This window comes from Primulina eburnea, chromosome 16 (genome assembly GCF_022965805.1).
Source record: "Primulina eburnea isolate SZY01 chromosome 16, ASM2296580v1, whole genome shotgun sequence".
NCBI classification, from domain to species: domain Eukaryota; kingdom Viridiplantae; phylum Streptophyta; class Magnoliopsida; order Lamiales; family Gesneriaceae; genus Primulina; species Primulina eburnea.
The window spans coordinates 4,342,823-4,359,188 of record NC_133116.1 but is presented as its reverse complement, the minus strand read 5'-3'; the positions used below and the strand labels follow the sequence as shown (position 1 = coordinate 4,359,188).

Here is a 16,366-nt window from a genome sequence, read left to right as displayed (position 1 = left end):
ATATATATATATATTAGTTTTGTTATTTCCACACCCACCATGCATACCTCTGTGAGCACCGATGAGGCGTCACTCACCCATTGGATGCACAATTTTTCTATATTTCATCACATCCAATAGGTGAGTGACACCTCATCGGTACTCACAGAGGTGTGCACGGTAGGTGTGCAGGATATCAAAACTATATATATATATATATATATAATCACACAATTACAAGTAACACTGCCCCATATTAATATCAAAATTAGATTACTTGGATTGATTTTAAAAAATAGTCGGAGAAGGATATACGTATTATATGTATATTTTTAAAATTATCAAGGTTGATCTATTAATAATTTGAATATTACAAAACTACAATCATCGTTAATGGACTCCAATCAATGAAATAAGTTAATAATCTAAACTCAAATGTTAATAGTATAATATTTGCCATGTACAGAAAATTTGAAATGAAATGGGCAACATAGTAGTAGATTGGATTTGGTTGGGAAAGAGTTGGAGACAAGCTCAACATTCACTCATTAATTCAAATTAACAAATAATATGATGTTTTAAGATACTTGAATGCAGTCGCTCCAAAAGAGAATGAACAGAAACAATGTTCTAAAGTTGCCATACAAAATTTAATCCAAAATTTGATCTTCAAAATTAAATAACATTTCTATTGTCTAACTTCCAAGAAATCAAACTAAAAACATATTTTGGAAACAATGACGCATCCAAGGGAATATCCTTTATCATTGCTCCCAGATGACAAGATATTTCACTGGAGAACAGAGACCTGCAAAACATACGGAAACGAAGGGACAAGATCAACAAGAAATTCCATAGCAGTGTTAGGCTTAGCTTGGCTACGATCTTCATGGGTCAAGAAATATAACGGGCAAAAGCGAGGATAGAATCTCAAGGATTCACTATGACAGAAAACGAGTGTTCAAGAGCCTGTTGAGCCAGAAGAGCGCTTACATGAACTCAGTTGGGTAACCATTTGTGGAATTCACCCGTAGTTGTATTAAGTTGCTTGGACTTGGAAAGATCAGAATTTTTCCACAAGTTCAAAATGGCTTAAAATGTTGTTCCAAGTTTTGAAAAAAAAATTTGTCAAACTATGCCATTTATGAAACAACATACGATATCATTAACTAGCATAAAAAGTAAGCACTATTCGAATTCAAATTGCTCAACTAGCTCTAGAAGCTCGATCTAGGAGAAAATGAAGCTTTAACCAGGCCATTTGTCAGCTAAATACAAGCGAACAAAAACTAGTTAACAAAGCAAATCATCTCAGGCGTAACAAAATTTATATGTGAATAATTTTTACAGTCGCGAGGAAAGTTCACTATGACTGATGATGCTATGCACAACCCTTTTTTTTTCAACTTTCACTACGATGGCCAAAACTAGAGCTAGCATTTTCAAACAACTAGCTCGATCAGAATACGAACAGGCGATAAATATCTGCTTGTTGAAATGACAGCTTTATATTCATTTACCTCAGCTGCTTCCTTTTTGCTTGAGAGTGATCTTGTCACCCAAGCTTAGAGCTATTCCTTGGGTTTTGCTTCTTATTCTAATATATCCGCTCAGCTTACCATCTCCTTGCTTTTCAATGCTCACATTCACCAGAGCATCCTCTCCAAAGACACTCTTTGCATACAAGTTTGCAGCCAGGAATCCACATCCACCTTCCAAAGCAGACCTAGAAAATAAAATCTTACCAGATTACTTGTCAAAGCCACATAGATCCAACAAAGAATCATTTAAAGAGAGAGGTACACATTAGGAATTTTAATTGTGAAAATGCGAGTCAGTGTTATGATTCTCTCGTTTCACTTCAAAAAGAAAGGAAAAGAATCCTTTTAAGTCAGGAATAAAAAAGCATATGGAGAAATCACAACCTATCATTCTCCACACACAAAATATCCCCCCTGCCCCTAAAAACCCACACAAAATGGAGAATAAGTCAAAAATGAAAAACACAAGTGACTTACGGAGCTGTCAGACATTTCATGTTGGTAGAGTTGATGATATGGTCTAGGAATTCTTTCTCATCTTGAATTGAAGTGTTGACAGCAACCTGCGATGAGGTGTGTTACATACAGGGATAAAAGTTAACCAAGTAATAGCAAGCAGATAACTGGTGTAAAATTTAATTAAAGAGGACGTGTAAGTGCAGGAGAATAATCATCTGAGTTTAGCCAAACAGGATCAACTAAAAAATGGCACAGAACCAGAATCTGAATTACGCCAGTAAAATTATATGTGAATACACACTACGGATCATGGCATGAACGGGTCTCATTGTCCTTAACTAAATGTTTCATACCCAATGTTACCTTGAAAAGGTTAAAAGATTGTTTGTGCAGACACCAAGTGAGACAAATTAATAGTGTAAAAATTTCTATAAATTCAAGGAATCAACATATTTAATATAAAGAATTATGATTAAAAAACATATATAATATAAAGAATTAAAAAGAGAATCACATACTTCTATTAACCTTGAAAAAAGATTGCTTGTGCAAACACAAAGTGAGACAAATTAATCACGTAAAAATTTCTACAAATTCAAGGAATCAACATGTGTAATATAAAGAATATGAAAAGTAACTGCCTAGCTTGCTACGAACTACCAATATGACAAAACATACTACTTGGCCCAGAGACCTGTTTCTTCAGATAATTGTTTTTCAGATTACCTTGCCTTGCAATTTCTAGCGAGCATTACATGCCATTTTTTACAACTAAAATTACAAGACACTGCCTGCGCAATTCTCCAATCATCCATGAGAGCTTTTTTAACATGTTAAAAAGGTTTCTTATATAGTGCAAGCAACAAAGATTCACACAACTAGAATGATAAAATAACTTTGACAACTGAAATTTCTATGTCCCTGAGATCATCATAGGTTTGCTTAAACTTACCTGAAAATTTAAAATAACCCATATTCCATTCGTATGGAAATTAAGGAGCTGGATAAATTAATAAAGATAAAGCTGATTGCATTCTACCTTGTTTTCCCACTCAAATTCTGCCCACATGGTTCGAAAAGCAGCTTCACTGCAAACTGCTGGAGAAATGTAGTCCATGATGTCAATGTGGATGTCATTTAGGACAATTACATTTCGCTCAAGCACATTTGAAGTCTCATAAACTATGTTCCCAAAAATTACACCAGTCTCAGTAGAAGAAACCTTGATGTTAGCTTTTATTTGTTTGCTAGATTCAGGAGCAAGTGTGTAATTCTGAGGACGTTCAACCAGTTTAAGATCACCCATTGTTGCTAGCTCCAAACATAGGTTCTGGAGGGTTTCCTTAGTTCTATTGATAATTGTAACATCCATGACGATATCATATTGATGAACAGTCACATATGCTTCAGCATATACAGGGTCACTAAATCCAGTAAGTTGAAGAATGCGATTCAGCTTGTTCGAATCATTTCCATCCTTCGTGAATTCACCAGTAGCACGTTTCAGGTCATCTTGGACCTCATCTTCCAGCTCCAATAGGCTCATGCCCTGGAATACATATTAAAAGCATGTACTGGATAAGACACCAGCCAAGAGAAGAGACAGCGCCTTTATTGCTATACAATGACATTCCATCGAAGAATAAATACTCCATAAAAGGATTTCTAAATGAACATTCTAATTCCAAAGCTCACAGGATTCATTGTCGTTCCTCATGGATGATGATAATACTAAAATACAATACTTTGTAACTTTTTCAAAAAATTTAAGAGCTTTACGTGGGAATAGACAATTGCTCAGTTCTGAAAGAATTTTACAAACAAAACTAATAAAAAAAACCCATCCTCAAAGAAATCAAACGACAAAACACAATATTAACAAACACAAGGAAATACAGTACCCGGTGTTCAAAGCAAGAATATAAAAAAAGTTACATCGATATTTATATGTTACCTTACGGCTTTTCAAGTAGTAGAAGTCAATAAGATCATCTGGTTGTGAAATAGACATTTGAGCCTTTGCTTTGATTTCCTCAGTCTCATGCAGTTGTTTGTCGGAGAGCATATTTACAAAGCTCTCACGGCATGATTTCAACCAAATCTCCCTCATCTCGTCATCGGTATTACAGAGCAATTTTATACAAACACAGATTCTGTCATATGAATCATTATCCATTGGGTGAGGAAGAACTGAAGATTGCCCAAGCTGAAGCATTGAGACAATTATTAATAAGGCAGTACTTGATGTTTTATTCACTTCGGTTTTTGACGATTGAACCTCTTCCAACCTCAAAATGAGCTTTGTTAATGTGCAACAAACAACTGCCCCAAGGAAAAAGTCACCTGTTAGAAGAAGGGCTCTAAGGTTTACAGCAGATAGCGACCCCTGCACCACAGTGGGTGGAGAGAACACAGTTTCAGAGGCGGCACTTTGAGTGGCATAAGTTCCATCAGCTAGAATAGCTGGCCTTTTAGATGAGGCAATAATCGAGTTCGTCTGTGGAGACTTCTTGGTAGAGCCATCTGCAGCTTCACTTTCTTCGGAAACCGAGAAAAAAGGTAGATCTCCAAGGCATTGCTTTATTGTTGTAATGCCACTCTCGACTTCAGATAGAGACAGACAATATTCTCCAATAATCCAAAGGGCACAACAGAAGACACTTGCAGCTCGTATCTGGTAGAAGGTGTCGAGCAATCTCGTCACAATTGATACCCTTAACTTTAAATTGGTCTCAATTATTTCCCTCACAAATACAATAACGTCCATGGCAGAGGCAACATTGCTATCTCCCAAGAAATCCATCAACAGGTGAACAACTGTGCTGGCCACTTCAGGGAACTTTATCGCACAAGAATGTATAGCTTGAATGAGCATTTGACGGTACTCAACGCCCTTTTCAAGTTCCCCTCCCTGAGTCTTCATGACTTCCTTTTTCAAAGTAAGGACTACCTCATTCACATTTCTGGGTGTGATCAACTCGAGAACAATGTCAAGTGTCTTTCTTTGAATATCAAGGTTTGGACTCGATAATACCCTGAGGATATCCATTATCATATCAACCATAATGTCCCTGTGGGACGACTTCAACTCGTTCAGTCGATCGAGCACAATCAGCTTTACATTGTTGTCACTCTGAGACATAAGAAGCTGACAGTATGTATTAGCTGCGGCCCTAATGGCCGATGGGGCCGATGATAAAGATACAAGAGTGCCAGCACATTCATACATAACTGCAGCTGAAGGCGCATTCAATAGCGATATAATGATTTTTATATACTTCCCTTTCTCTGCTTTATTTGTTCTGCAAACTTTCCGAATTAACTCCAAGACAACCATCTGTAGTAGCTCCCCCCACTCGGACACTCTATCAGCATTTGTCAAAAGATATTTAATTGCTTGATCCTGTGCACAATTGAAAAGCATTAAGAATGCATTCCGCTTAGCTGAAGGATCTTGATCTGATGATAGAACCTTCTCTATCATCTCAGGTGCATCGACCAGAAGATGCTCACACTGAGGAAGTTTGTAAATTGACATGATTGCGAGGATTGCATTTCGCCTGACATAAGGGTGACGATGCTCCAAATTGGAAAGAATGGAAGGAATCAAAGGCTCAAAAATCTCAACCTCACTCAACCTACAAAGGAACCTCAGCGTCACACCACGGATGTACTCATTTGGGTGCTGAAGATTATTCCTCAAATTCTGACAAATCAATATCATCTCCGGTAAAACTTGGCCCTTCGCATCAGTTTTCTCAATAATTTCCAAGTAAAACAGTAAGAGTTTCTGAACAGTGTGGTCATCAGAAGGCAGAACATATCGAACAATTGTGATAAACAGCTGAGGTAGGGATTCACCGTTAAGTAACAACATTATAGCTTTTTTCATTGCATCAATTTTCGCAGGCACGTCACTACTTTCCAGAGCTTCCTTTATCTCATTGGCAAGGGCGGATGCCCCCTTCTCAAAGTGGACTAGCAAGGAGCACGATTTCTCCATTTCTTCGTGCCCTGTTTAACCAGAAATCAAGTTCACAAATCACTATATCCTTGCACTAAATTTAACAAATATGAAAATAAAATTCCAAAAAAAAAAACACGAACCCAATGCACCACGTAACAAATGTTTCCAACAGTCGATCATCAAAGAAAAAAGTAAATAAAAAAACAAGTTAAATCGCAGCTCGCGATTAGATCCAGGATAAATATGCAAATTTCAAAGACAAAATCGTAAAATTCCTACGAGTTATCATCATTATCTCAACTTTCGATAGCTAATGCCGATGATCATAAAAGATAGAATCAAAGTAAATTCGCACACCAAAGATAACATTCGGATCCGGACGCAGAAAACTGTAATCCCGAGAATAATAACTGTTACCTGAAAGAAGAGAATAACTGGATCGAACACCTCGGGGAAGTAATCGGAGGGAGAGATTCTGACGGTGATACCAGATCTGTGCTAGTGTAGCTGTGTAGATGATGTAGCCTAATTGCAAACGAGTAAGAATCGATGAAGCAACTATGCACAAATATTTTGTAATAATTTTACATATTTATTTCAAGCAATTATATAATTTTAATTCAATAATTTGATTGATGAAAGATAAATGATTGATAGATTATAATAATAAAGTACATCAAAATATTAGATTGGATAAAAATATAAAGTGAACCAAATGGTATCGAAAAGTACTATAATGAGTGAAAAAATGCCCCTTCTTTTAATTGTTTTTTTAAAAAAATCTTTATTTTTTTAAAATAAATATTTTAGTCGATTTTTAGTAATATAAATCTCCCATTAAATAAAAAAAATGCATTGACATAAATGATATTTATCCAATGTAATTCCTATTGTTTATTGACTTACAATATTATAACATGTATCATTTAATAAATAAAATTAAAAACTTTTTATCAAATTTTTGACTAAAAATTAGTTTCTTCATTTTTATGCGCTTTCAATTAATCTGTAAGCTAACACACACACATATTACAATCTACATGTAGAGTAGGTCTCTTGTAAGACGGTCTCATTAATATTTATCTATGAGACGCGTCAATCCTACCGATATTCACAATAAAAATTAATACTCTTAGCATAAAAAGTTATATTTTTTCATGGATGACCCAAATAAGAGACTCGTCTCACAAAATACGACCCGTGAGACCGTCTCACATAAGTTTTTGTCCTACATGTATACCATGGCATAATAAAAGTATTTTATAGCAGTTAGTTATGTAAGTTAATTGTGTTTCCTTACATAATTTGATGACTTGTAAAAGTTGAGTGAGTCTCATGTGAGACCGTCTCACGGATACTAATATGTGAGACGGGACAACCTTATCCATATTCACAATAAAAAGTAATACTCTTAGCATAAAAGATTATATTTTTTCATGGATGATCCAAATAAGAGATCCGTCTCACAAAGTCGATCCGTGAGATCGTCTCACACAAGTTTTTGTCGCAAAAGTTAGTTTGTGTTTGGGTTGAGAGATTTAAAGCTGCGAATTTCGAATATATTTGGTTGTTTTGATGAATTAATTCATCATTTTTTAACTTAGATAAATGTAACGATGATTATGATAAATCAATTTAAATTAAGTGTTATTTCAAATTCACCCCTCAAATACCTCCCAAAATTAAATATCTTTTTTCGAATCAAAATTTTCTATCCAAGTCAATGATAGGGATTTTCATTATTCTAGCTCATCCCAAAATTTATTTATTTTGGTTTTGAAACTATGTACTACTATTTTTTAAAATGTTTTATAAAGTATGTTATTTTAAAAATAGAATTTTGAGATGGTCTAGAATAATGAAATTCTCTTAGGTTGTATTAGTGTAGGTTGTATAAGTGAAATAAATTTAAATGAATTTCTAATCAACTATATATGATGAATTTTAAATACACAAAAATAACCATATGATGTTTCATTTGATCCCTTCTTCGAATCAAATTCATTCTTTCAAATAAAATCCTTCCATTCAAATGTACCCTTAAACTAGTTAGTCCCTATAAATTGGTGGAAAATGTGCTGAAGAAACACACGAGACCATGCACAATTGCTTGTTTACACCACTACCAGTACATATCACGTGGCTCTTACTACTGAATCAATATTTTCAAGGGGATTAAAGGAGCAATCTCAGCTTATATTAATTTCTTTCATGCCATTTGTGGATAACTTCCGACAACCAAAAGACTGCGATTTCAATAAATTGCAACGAGGGCATGAACTGGACTTAGACGGGAAAGGGAAAGGGAAAGGGAAAGGGAGAAGGAAAAGGAAGAACAAAACAAAGAACACTTGACTTGATACAGATTCAGTGTGTACTATATTTAAGCTTAATCATTCTCTTTACATTATAGAACAACGCTGCCAATTCTAGTTCAACGTCGGTGATGTAAAGTTCCTTTCTAACTCGAGATAAAGAGGTCTGGTTCTTAAAAACAACAGTAAACTGGCTGCTATTCCTAGGAACAGAAATGCATCCCCACCACACAAAAGTATAGAAATAACATTTTTTGCCCATGCACACTATTGGATCACCCAATAGTCCCGTGGTGGTTGTACCATTCATGTCATAAACAATGGCAGCAAGAAAGCCATAAACAAGTGAACCGATGGGGATGTTTGCGATAAGAATGTTGTGGTTTACACCAACACTGTTGGGCCCAAATAGCTCGGATGTTATCGTAACCGCGGCTGCAAAGATGAATCCGGAGCTGAACCCGATTAAGGCTGTGCCAACTTGAACTGCCATCATATCACTGCCAGCTACTGCAAGCAAAACAAAGGCGATTGGAGTAGGCAGGATTGCAACAGTAAGCCATCCGGTTCTTGCGAAGGACGCCTTCCTGTAAATGTGTTCATTTTGTATCAACATTCCTAAATGTATCAACAATGAGAGCGTTGAGTTTTAATTGGTAGAAACTTAGTAGTAATATGGTCAAGAGAGAAATACATTGCAACATAAGGTTTGCATGGTTATCAAAGTCATGAAATTATATTTACTTACGGTCGCATGAAGTCCGGAGCAGCTGAAAGCAGACGGCCAAAGAATGAAAAAGAGGAATATATAGTGATGAGTCTTGAATTGAATGAACTGTGGCCTAGTGACTGTGCTATCTGCCCAAGATTATTGCTGTACACCAAACCAATCGTTCCCCCACAAAAATATGCTACAAAGTACAACCAAAAATCCAACCTGCGGGTGAGCATTTTTGCTTTATGCTCTTCTCCGAGCGTCACGAGTCGATCTTTCTTGATAATGATGTCACAAGAACAACCTTCGGTAGTCCTCATGTTCTGTCTCGGCATTTCATTCATTGATCCATCAACATCAGGGGAAGAGATCATACAATTTACCGAACTATTCTCTCGACTAAGGAGCTGCTTGTGTAGTTCAAGATCCTCCACGTCAACAAGGGTAAATCCGTGAAGAAAGAAACTCGTGTAAATAGCGTCGTTGAACCACTCTCGGGCATAGATGATACCAGGGATACATAAGGGGAGGACTAGAAGACATATGGCGCCAGCGAAAAGTAAACAAGCCATGAACATGTTCGACGGATGGAGGAAAAGAAGGTATAGGCCGGTGATGACCGCTAAAAAATTTAACAGGAGGAACGTAACTTTATCACGTTTAATGGCATCAGGGGGGAGAGTAACCACAGGGGGTTGTCGAAGAATCGGGATAAGTGCTACAATCGATGTGACAAGGGGAAGCAATGCATTAAGAAGAAGGTACACCGAAGTTGATGAAGGGCTAAATGACTTTGCAGCAAGGTTGTATAAGGCTGCACTTATGCCATTGAAGCTCACCATGAGAGACACAGCAAGCGGACGATTGGATGGGAAATTCCTTACGCACAGAACAAAGCAGACAGTATTAAACCAACAGATGCTGCATCCAGCCAATAAGCACAGTAGAAGTACCTAGCAACAGAAAATAAATTGAGTGTTATTAATATGAAAAATGTTTCATATGTAAATTTAATGGATAAATAAAAAACAATAAATAGGTTAATATTATCTTAATTTAATTTAATTTAATTTAATTTAGGAGAAGTGAGAATTAATTTGTGTGAGCCAATCAGACACGCAACACGTTCGAGGGACTGGCAGAAACCTAACCACGAAATACGGCGGCGCGACCGTACCGTTTATCACCAACCATTGCACGCCGTACCCGACCAACCCCATGCTCGCCGCCGTAAACATCACCGTCCACAGCGGAAGATTATTGAGAGCCAGTCCCGACGACCACCCCAACGCCTTTCCGAAGTCAGATGCCGTGGCGAGGTAGTTCAGCTGCACCTGCGGTACCCCGAGCTTCATCTTCATCTCCGAAGAGTAAGCCGAGAAATCGAAATTCGTACCCGTGAACGCCTGAATCCATATCGTCGCCACCAGGATCATCCACTTCCGCGATTGCCCCGCCATTAGACTTCGAAATTGTTCCACTGGCGGCGGTCCAGACCTCGTAGACTCTGATTAAATTGGTAATAGCATGCTCGTCTCTGACGATGGGGATGGTTCGTACTTCGTTTGGGGGTAAATAAAAAATATATAATATTTCCTATTTTATTAAAGATAGCAACTCATACTTACTAGTTAGTTATTTGTGATATCAATTTTTTTTAATCATTTATAATATGAAAAAAATTTATATCAGACGTTTTCACATATCGTATTTTGTAAAATAAATTTTTTATTTGGATCATTCACGAAAAAAATATTACTTTTTATGCTAATAGTATTATTTTTTATTGTGAATATCGATGAAGTTGACTCGTCTCATAGATAAAGATTCGTGAGACTGTCTCACAAAATACCTACTTTATATTTGTTAGTAATTTATTTGCGTGAATTTATTAACAATTTTTGTATATTTTTTATGTTTTTTTTTTAATTTTCTATATCTCAATAAATTTTATCTACTCGTTAACATATAAATGATATATCCTAATAAAATAATACATAATTTTTTACACAAAAATTATAAAAAAATTAAAATGACATGCATCGTGTAAAATTACTACACAAAACGAGTTTAAATTTAGAATTTTGACGAAGCTCTAACTCATTCCTTTCATTATTATGTAAAATAATCAAGCCTTTTAGATTAAAAAAAAATCAAACCTTATAAATTGTAAATACTATAATTTATAGTTTAAGAAATAAATTTTTTTAAAAAAAATTGAGTAGAAGAAAATCTTCCTTGCCTCGATTTTTTGTGCATATGGTTAGGTACAAATTTTGGTTAGTCGATGGGCAATTGGAATGGTTAGTGGCGCGTTCCTTTCAAAACAAAGACAGCCAACGAATGGTGGATGACACGACTGGCTGCTTACTAGTCGGTCGTATTCTTATTTTTCTTTTAATTTTTAATGGCTTATCCGATGCATATTTGTAAAGTCCTAGATTATAATATATAATTTTTTTTATCAGAGTCGAAAATATTAACAAATAATTATGAATTTTAATGTGATGCTAATTTACTCTATAAAGTATGATTTTTCATTAGACGTTGGTTTGTTAATTGAAACTGCTGTCATTCATAAATCATTGGCAAAAATTTGTGTGAGACGATCTCACGGGTCGTATTTTGTGAGACAAATCTCTTTTTTGGGTCATCCATGAAAAAATATTACTTTTATGTTAAGTGTATTATTTTTTATTGTGAATATCGATAGGATTGATCCGTTTCACTAATAAAAATTCGTGAGACCATCACAACAGACAGACTCTAAATTATTTTGTTCAGTTGAGCCTTTGAAATTGCTGTTTTTCATAAAGTTTGAAAACTGTTTACATTTTCTTGTTGACAGGGTTACCTGCAAAACATTATTCATTGTATATATATTAGATAAATTACCGGACTTAATATTATATTATGTAAATCATTTTTGTCGAAATAAACCAAACTAAGCAAATTAAAATACAACATGGTCGACTAAGAAAATATCGTTAATATTATAATATATAAATCATTTTTGCCTGAATAAATCAAAATAAATAAATTAAGAATAAGTTTTATTTGTGACCGTCTCATTGATCTTAATCTGTGAGACGGATCAATCTTACTCATATTCATAATAAAAATAATATTTTTTCATGAATTACTCAAATAAGATATCTTTGTCGCATGAGACATTTTCGATTGAGAAAATATGGACAAAGAACTTATTAATTTATCCCCCATCTTTTACATCAAGCGACTTGAGCTGTAGGACATGGAAGTGAAGCTCTGCGATTCATGATCCCAAGCATCTGCTACTGCGCTACTGTCACTTTCTATTTGGTTTACAGGGCCATTAAGTGCATTTGGTAGGCGGGATGCGTGAAAATTACTGGGTGTACTCTCCTTTCCGAAAATTTTCGATTAATTTGATTAAGAAGCCTCAAATTTGATTTAAAGACCTTATTTTACGTCTCAATTTACTATGTGCCTGTTTAAAATTCGAATGATAATGTAACTGCTCGAGTCATTGCATCACTGGAACGAAACGGGGATGATTGATGAAGAATGCATGGGAACTGCTTGATGAAATGACCGTGTTCCATTTGCCTCGTGCGGGAATTTTTCTTTTTCGAGTAAAAATTTTGTCCTTTTCATTTTGATGTTTTGCAGTTGCTGAAGATGAATGTGGACTGGAGTTTCGTGCACAAAATTTGGGAAAAATGGGCAGCAAACAATGTGGGTTGTTTAGGTAATCTTGGAGCATTTGAATCATTTTTAAATCCCTGTCGATGCTCCACCTTTCAAATGAAAAACTCGTATTTTCAAATACATGTTTTGGCCCTTTGTACGTTTATCTCCCCTCAACAAGATTTTTGGTCTACTTTGTCATTGTCTCCCAATGCCACAGACAGATTTTTCATTGCCATCTTCTGATTTTAACAGAATTATATGACGTTTAGGTCCACCACTGAAGGCTGCATTGTTGCTAAACTATGATCCAACTGGACCTTCTCGTCTACTATCTATCATGTGAGTGTTTCCACAATCGTTTTACCTATACCTACATTTTTTTTTGGAAAAATAAATTGCCCTTTTTATCCGGAGAATCTGCTTGTTATTCTCCTCTCATCGAACACCAATGAATTCACAGAACATCACCAGTGGGTTGTGAAGGGAGTCTCGAACAAATTCATCCACTATAGAATCATCCGGATTCTCTTTAAAATTAAATGGACTAGCCAGTACTCTAGGTTAATCAGTAATGTATTTGGATTTAGTCCAAAATTGTTTCCACAAAGATTATTTTTTAATGATTAGAGAATTATTATTTAATAATTAGATATTTAATTTCTCAAACCTAAGTTACGAAAAAATAAACTTGAGAGTTGATTTATTTCTAAGCTAAATAAATTGAATAAATAAATATGCAATTTTATTCGAGAAAGGACTATGGGGGTTTTGAACTTTGCTTCGTATACTATCTTCAATATTTTGAAATTTCTCAACCTTTTGCCATCTAAACTCTGATCCAAAAGTCCACATAATTAAAAATTCTGCCTCCTTTTATATTCCCACTTGAACTCGGATTTTCTGACTTATAAGATCAGTGAAAATGGAATCTTTGAAATCCAGAATTTTCCCAAAATCCTTTTATTCTTGACTATTTTTGTTATTCTTCAAAATCTATTTGCTTGGATGTTTGGGGCACAGACTTTGTTATTCTTGTTTTAAAGTTCTGACTTATGTTTGACATGTCTTACGATATTCTACTGTTATTATTTGCTTCGTCCATGTTCGCTAGGCTGCAAACACAGTGTTTTGAGGCTTGATTTGAGTTCTTTTAGTGCAGAGCAAGAGGGCATGAAAGCAGATCCCATCGAGCTAAGTCAGCTTGTTGCTTTTGTTAAGAAAAACAAACTCCAGACTGAGTTCTTCTTTGTTGGGACAAACCAATGTGAGTTTGCCAAATCATATGATGTTATCTTTATCTCATCAATTTTCCATTAATATTATTTCCTAGCGTTGTTATTCTTCAAGTACATGAAAACAGTGTTTTTAGTCACCTCAATATGATGAAATCAAGAATGTCCATATTTAGAATGAGCTTGTTGAAATCAGTATGTCCATATTTTGAATGAGCTGTCTATAGTTGATAGAAATGCTAATGGCAACATCAGGAAACTGTTATTTTCAGATTCTTGAGAATGTTGGTTTTAATTTCTTGCAGACCTAGTCACCTCGATTCATGAGAACTATTTCTGTGCAAGATGTTTGAATAGCTCAAACCAGGCTGGTGAAGGTGCTATCGTGATGCAGACATCAGCGTTTCTCGTGGTTGGACTGTAAGAATTCTTCGAATTGGTCTCGTCTGTATTCATTTTCTGTGATATATGTCTGCTGTTTTGGGAAAAGAGAACTTTTATTCAAATATCAAATCATGTCATGAATTGAATTGATAATGGTCGCACATCATATATAAAGTATATGAATTTTTTGAATTGATGAAAAGCATAACATACCCATTTTTCTTAGCTGAATTTTTCATCAATTCAAAAAATTCATATACTTTATATATGATGTGCGACCATTATCAATTCAATTCATGACATGATTTGATATTTGAATAAAAGTTCTCTTTTCCGAAAACAGCACTTATGGCTATGACCAAGTGTGAAAATATATTTGGGAGATAAGAAATTTTTTTTTTCCGGTAATATCTGGTGTAATTTAGGGCAAGGAAAATGATTTCCCCTAGTGAATACAAACAAGATGCATCTATATTTTTTTATTCCTGGGACTTTATTTCCATCAGTTCTTTATTATCCATGCTATTTAATTCCGTATTTTATCTGGTTAGTTTGGAATTAAAGTTTTGCACCCGTGTTTAGGAGGGTAAAAACCTGATAATCTGGTCTGATCCTCGTGGAACTCGAACCAAATAGAACTGATCCGAAACCTGGTTCTTAACCTAGAAATATATTTGTCGTACGATTTTCATCAACTGGTCTGGCTTTATCACCCAGTATGAACTAAATATTGGGACTATAATGGTGAGGCCAGGGGATAGAATAGGGCCTGATGGGATCATTTTCACTCCTAATGTAGCCAACACCCAACCCCATCAAAGTTACTAAGCCTCAATAATTTGTCTCCTCTCACTCAATGATAAGGAACAAATGATTCTCTGTGACATCGATATGATTGAATTTTGCAGATACGAGGGCTCGACTGGTTCAGCGTCTCGAGCTATGGTAGCTGTTGATCAATTCGCATGGCTGTTAAGTCGAAAAAACTTTTGAGTCTGTCCAGTACATTAAAAATGTCCAACTGAGACCAGTAAGAGATTTCTTTCTTCCAGACACGATATATGGATAATCTTTGGATCAAATTGTTCTACTTTTCATGCAGTAGCCACATCAAACATATAAAAAAATAAGTAAAATTTTACCCTCGATAACATTATTAAAAAGGAATCATCATTGTCCTATAGCCCTGGATTGAAACAGTAGTCCTTAGTATGCAATGCTTTATCTTCTTTCCTTTGCCTTGTATTACATTTTTTTCATAATAATTTGGTAACCTTTTTGTTTAAAAGACGGAGTTTGAAAAAAATGGGAAACATTTTAATAAATGGCTGTGGTGTGACTCGAATCCTTTTGTTTTCTTCGCGTAATAAATTCTGAGTTACCGGGAAAACTTTCTCACCAAGTGTCTGGTTATCTTTTACCCAATCACTGTTAGATGTCTTCCATGCCTCACAATGAGGGAGCAGCTTTACAAAGAGAAGTCTTCTATATAAACATTTGTAAAAAAACAAAACATCCTTTCCTCGAAATACAAACATATGTTCCATCGCCCTTAGGCCTAAGGTGGCATAGGCCTCTCCCTCGCCCTTATGGATTTGATTAGACAAAAATTTACCAGACTCGTCCTAAAACAACAAAAAAACAAAGGAAATCCAAACACATCTTCGATTCACAAAAACAATTATTTTATTTCGTAGGACACGCTCAAATACATAATTCTCTCCCGCATTGAAATTGGAACCATTTGCTTATTAGACCTCTGAGTTGTCCGATTTGTCGGTCACTGGGACCAACTCAAATTCAGTCCACAACTATAGCAGAGAATTTCCAAACTGTGAGCACTTGTAGATATTATATGTACGCAAATTGTTGTTATAGCTGAAGGTGATGTCACAGTTCAAATATTTTAAACCGTACAATAGTCTGAGTGATATCAATGGAGTTCATGGCCATTAGTCGATGAGTGGAAAAGAGATGACCTGAAGAATTACACCACATCAACATAAAATTCAATCTCTAATGTCAGCTATATATGTTCATTTCATTAAAAATCTTACCTCTAATGTACTCTGATTTACCAATCTCACAACTTAGTCAATATT

At 35.3% G+C, this 16,366-nt stretch overlaps 3 protein-coding genes across 5 annotated transcripts; 1 reads left to right on the top strand and 2 right to left on the bottom strand.

Annotated features, from left to right (window-relative positions):
- Nucleotides 1-485: 485 nt before the first annotated feature.
- LOC140817557 (coatomer subunit beta-1-like) lies at nucleotides 486-6,534 on the bottom strand. Its single transcript, XM_073177309.1, has 6 exons — nucleotides 6,364-6,534; nucleotides 3,934-5,993; nucleotides 3,019-3,528; nucleotides 1,998-2,083; nucleotides 1,500-1,705; nucleotides 486-787 (listed from the first exon to the last, which is right to left on the bottom strand). The coding sequence occupies exons 2-5, from the start codon at nucleotides 5,980-5,982 to the stop codon at nucleotides 1,501-1,503; spliced, it is 2,850 nt and encodes a 949-aa protein (XP_073033410.1). The 5' UTR covers nucleotides 5,983-5,993; nucleotides 6,364-6,534; the 3' UTR covers nucleotides 486-787; nucleotide 1,500.
- Nucleotides 6,535-8,279: 1,745 nt separating this feature from the next.
- Nucleotides 8,280-10,564, bottom strand: LOC140816665 (protein NUCLEAR FUSION DEFECTIVE 4-like). 2 transcript variants are annotated; one of them, XM_073176055.1, is made up of 3 exons: nucleotides 10,128-10,564; nucleotides 9,010-9,929; nucleotides 8,280-8,848 (listed from the first exon to the last, which is right to left on the bottom strand). In XM_073176055.1, the coding sequence occupies exons 1-3, from the start codon at nucleotides 10,434-10,436 to the stop codon at nucleotides 8,314-8,316; spliced, it is 1,764 nt and encodes a 587-aa protein (XP_073032156.1). In that variant the 5' UTR covers nucleotides 10,437-10,564; the 3' UTR covers nucleotides 8,280-8,313. The 2 variants fall into 2 exon arrangements, with proteins under 2 accessions (XP_073032156.1, XP_073032158.1); XM_073176057.1 differs by having other exon boundaries at nucleotides 8,693-8,879; nucleotides 10,128-10,563.
- Nucleotides 10,565-12,155: 1,591 nt separating this feature from the next.
- Nucleotides 12,156-15,427, top strand: LOC140817447 (uncharacterized). 2 transcript variants are annotated; one of them, XM_073177130.1, is made up of 6 exons: nucleotides 12,156-12,323; nucleotides 12,628-12,706; nucleotides 12,918-12,987; nucleotides 13,803-13,912; nucleotides 14,186-14,300; nucleotides 15,173-15,427. In XM_073177130.1, the coding sequence occupies exons 2-6, from the start codon at nucleotides 12,637-12,639 to the stop codon at nucleotides 15,255-15,257; spliced, it is 450 nt and encodes a 149-aa protein (XP_073033231.1). In that variant the 5' UTR covers nucleotides 12,156-12,323; nucleotides 12,628-12,636; the 3' UTR covers nucleotides 15,258-15,427. The 2 variants fall into 2 exon arrangements, with proteins under 2 accessions (XP_073033231.1, XP_073033233.1); XM_073177132.1 differs by having other exon boundaries at nucleotides 12,156-12,352.
- The last annotated feature ends 939 nt before the right edge of the window (nucleotides 15,428-16,366 follow it).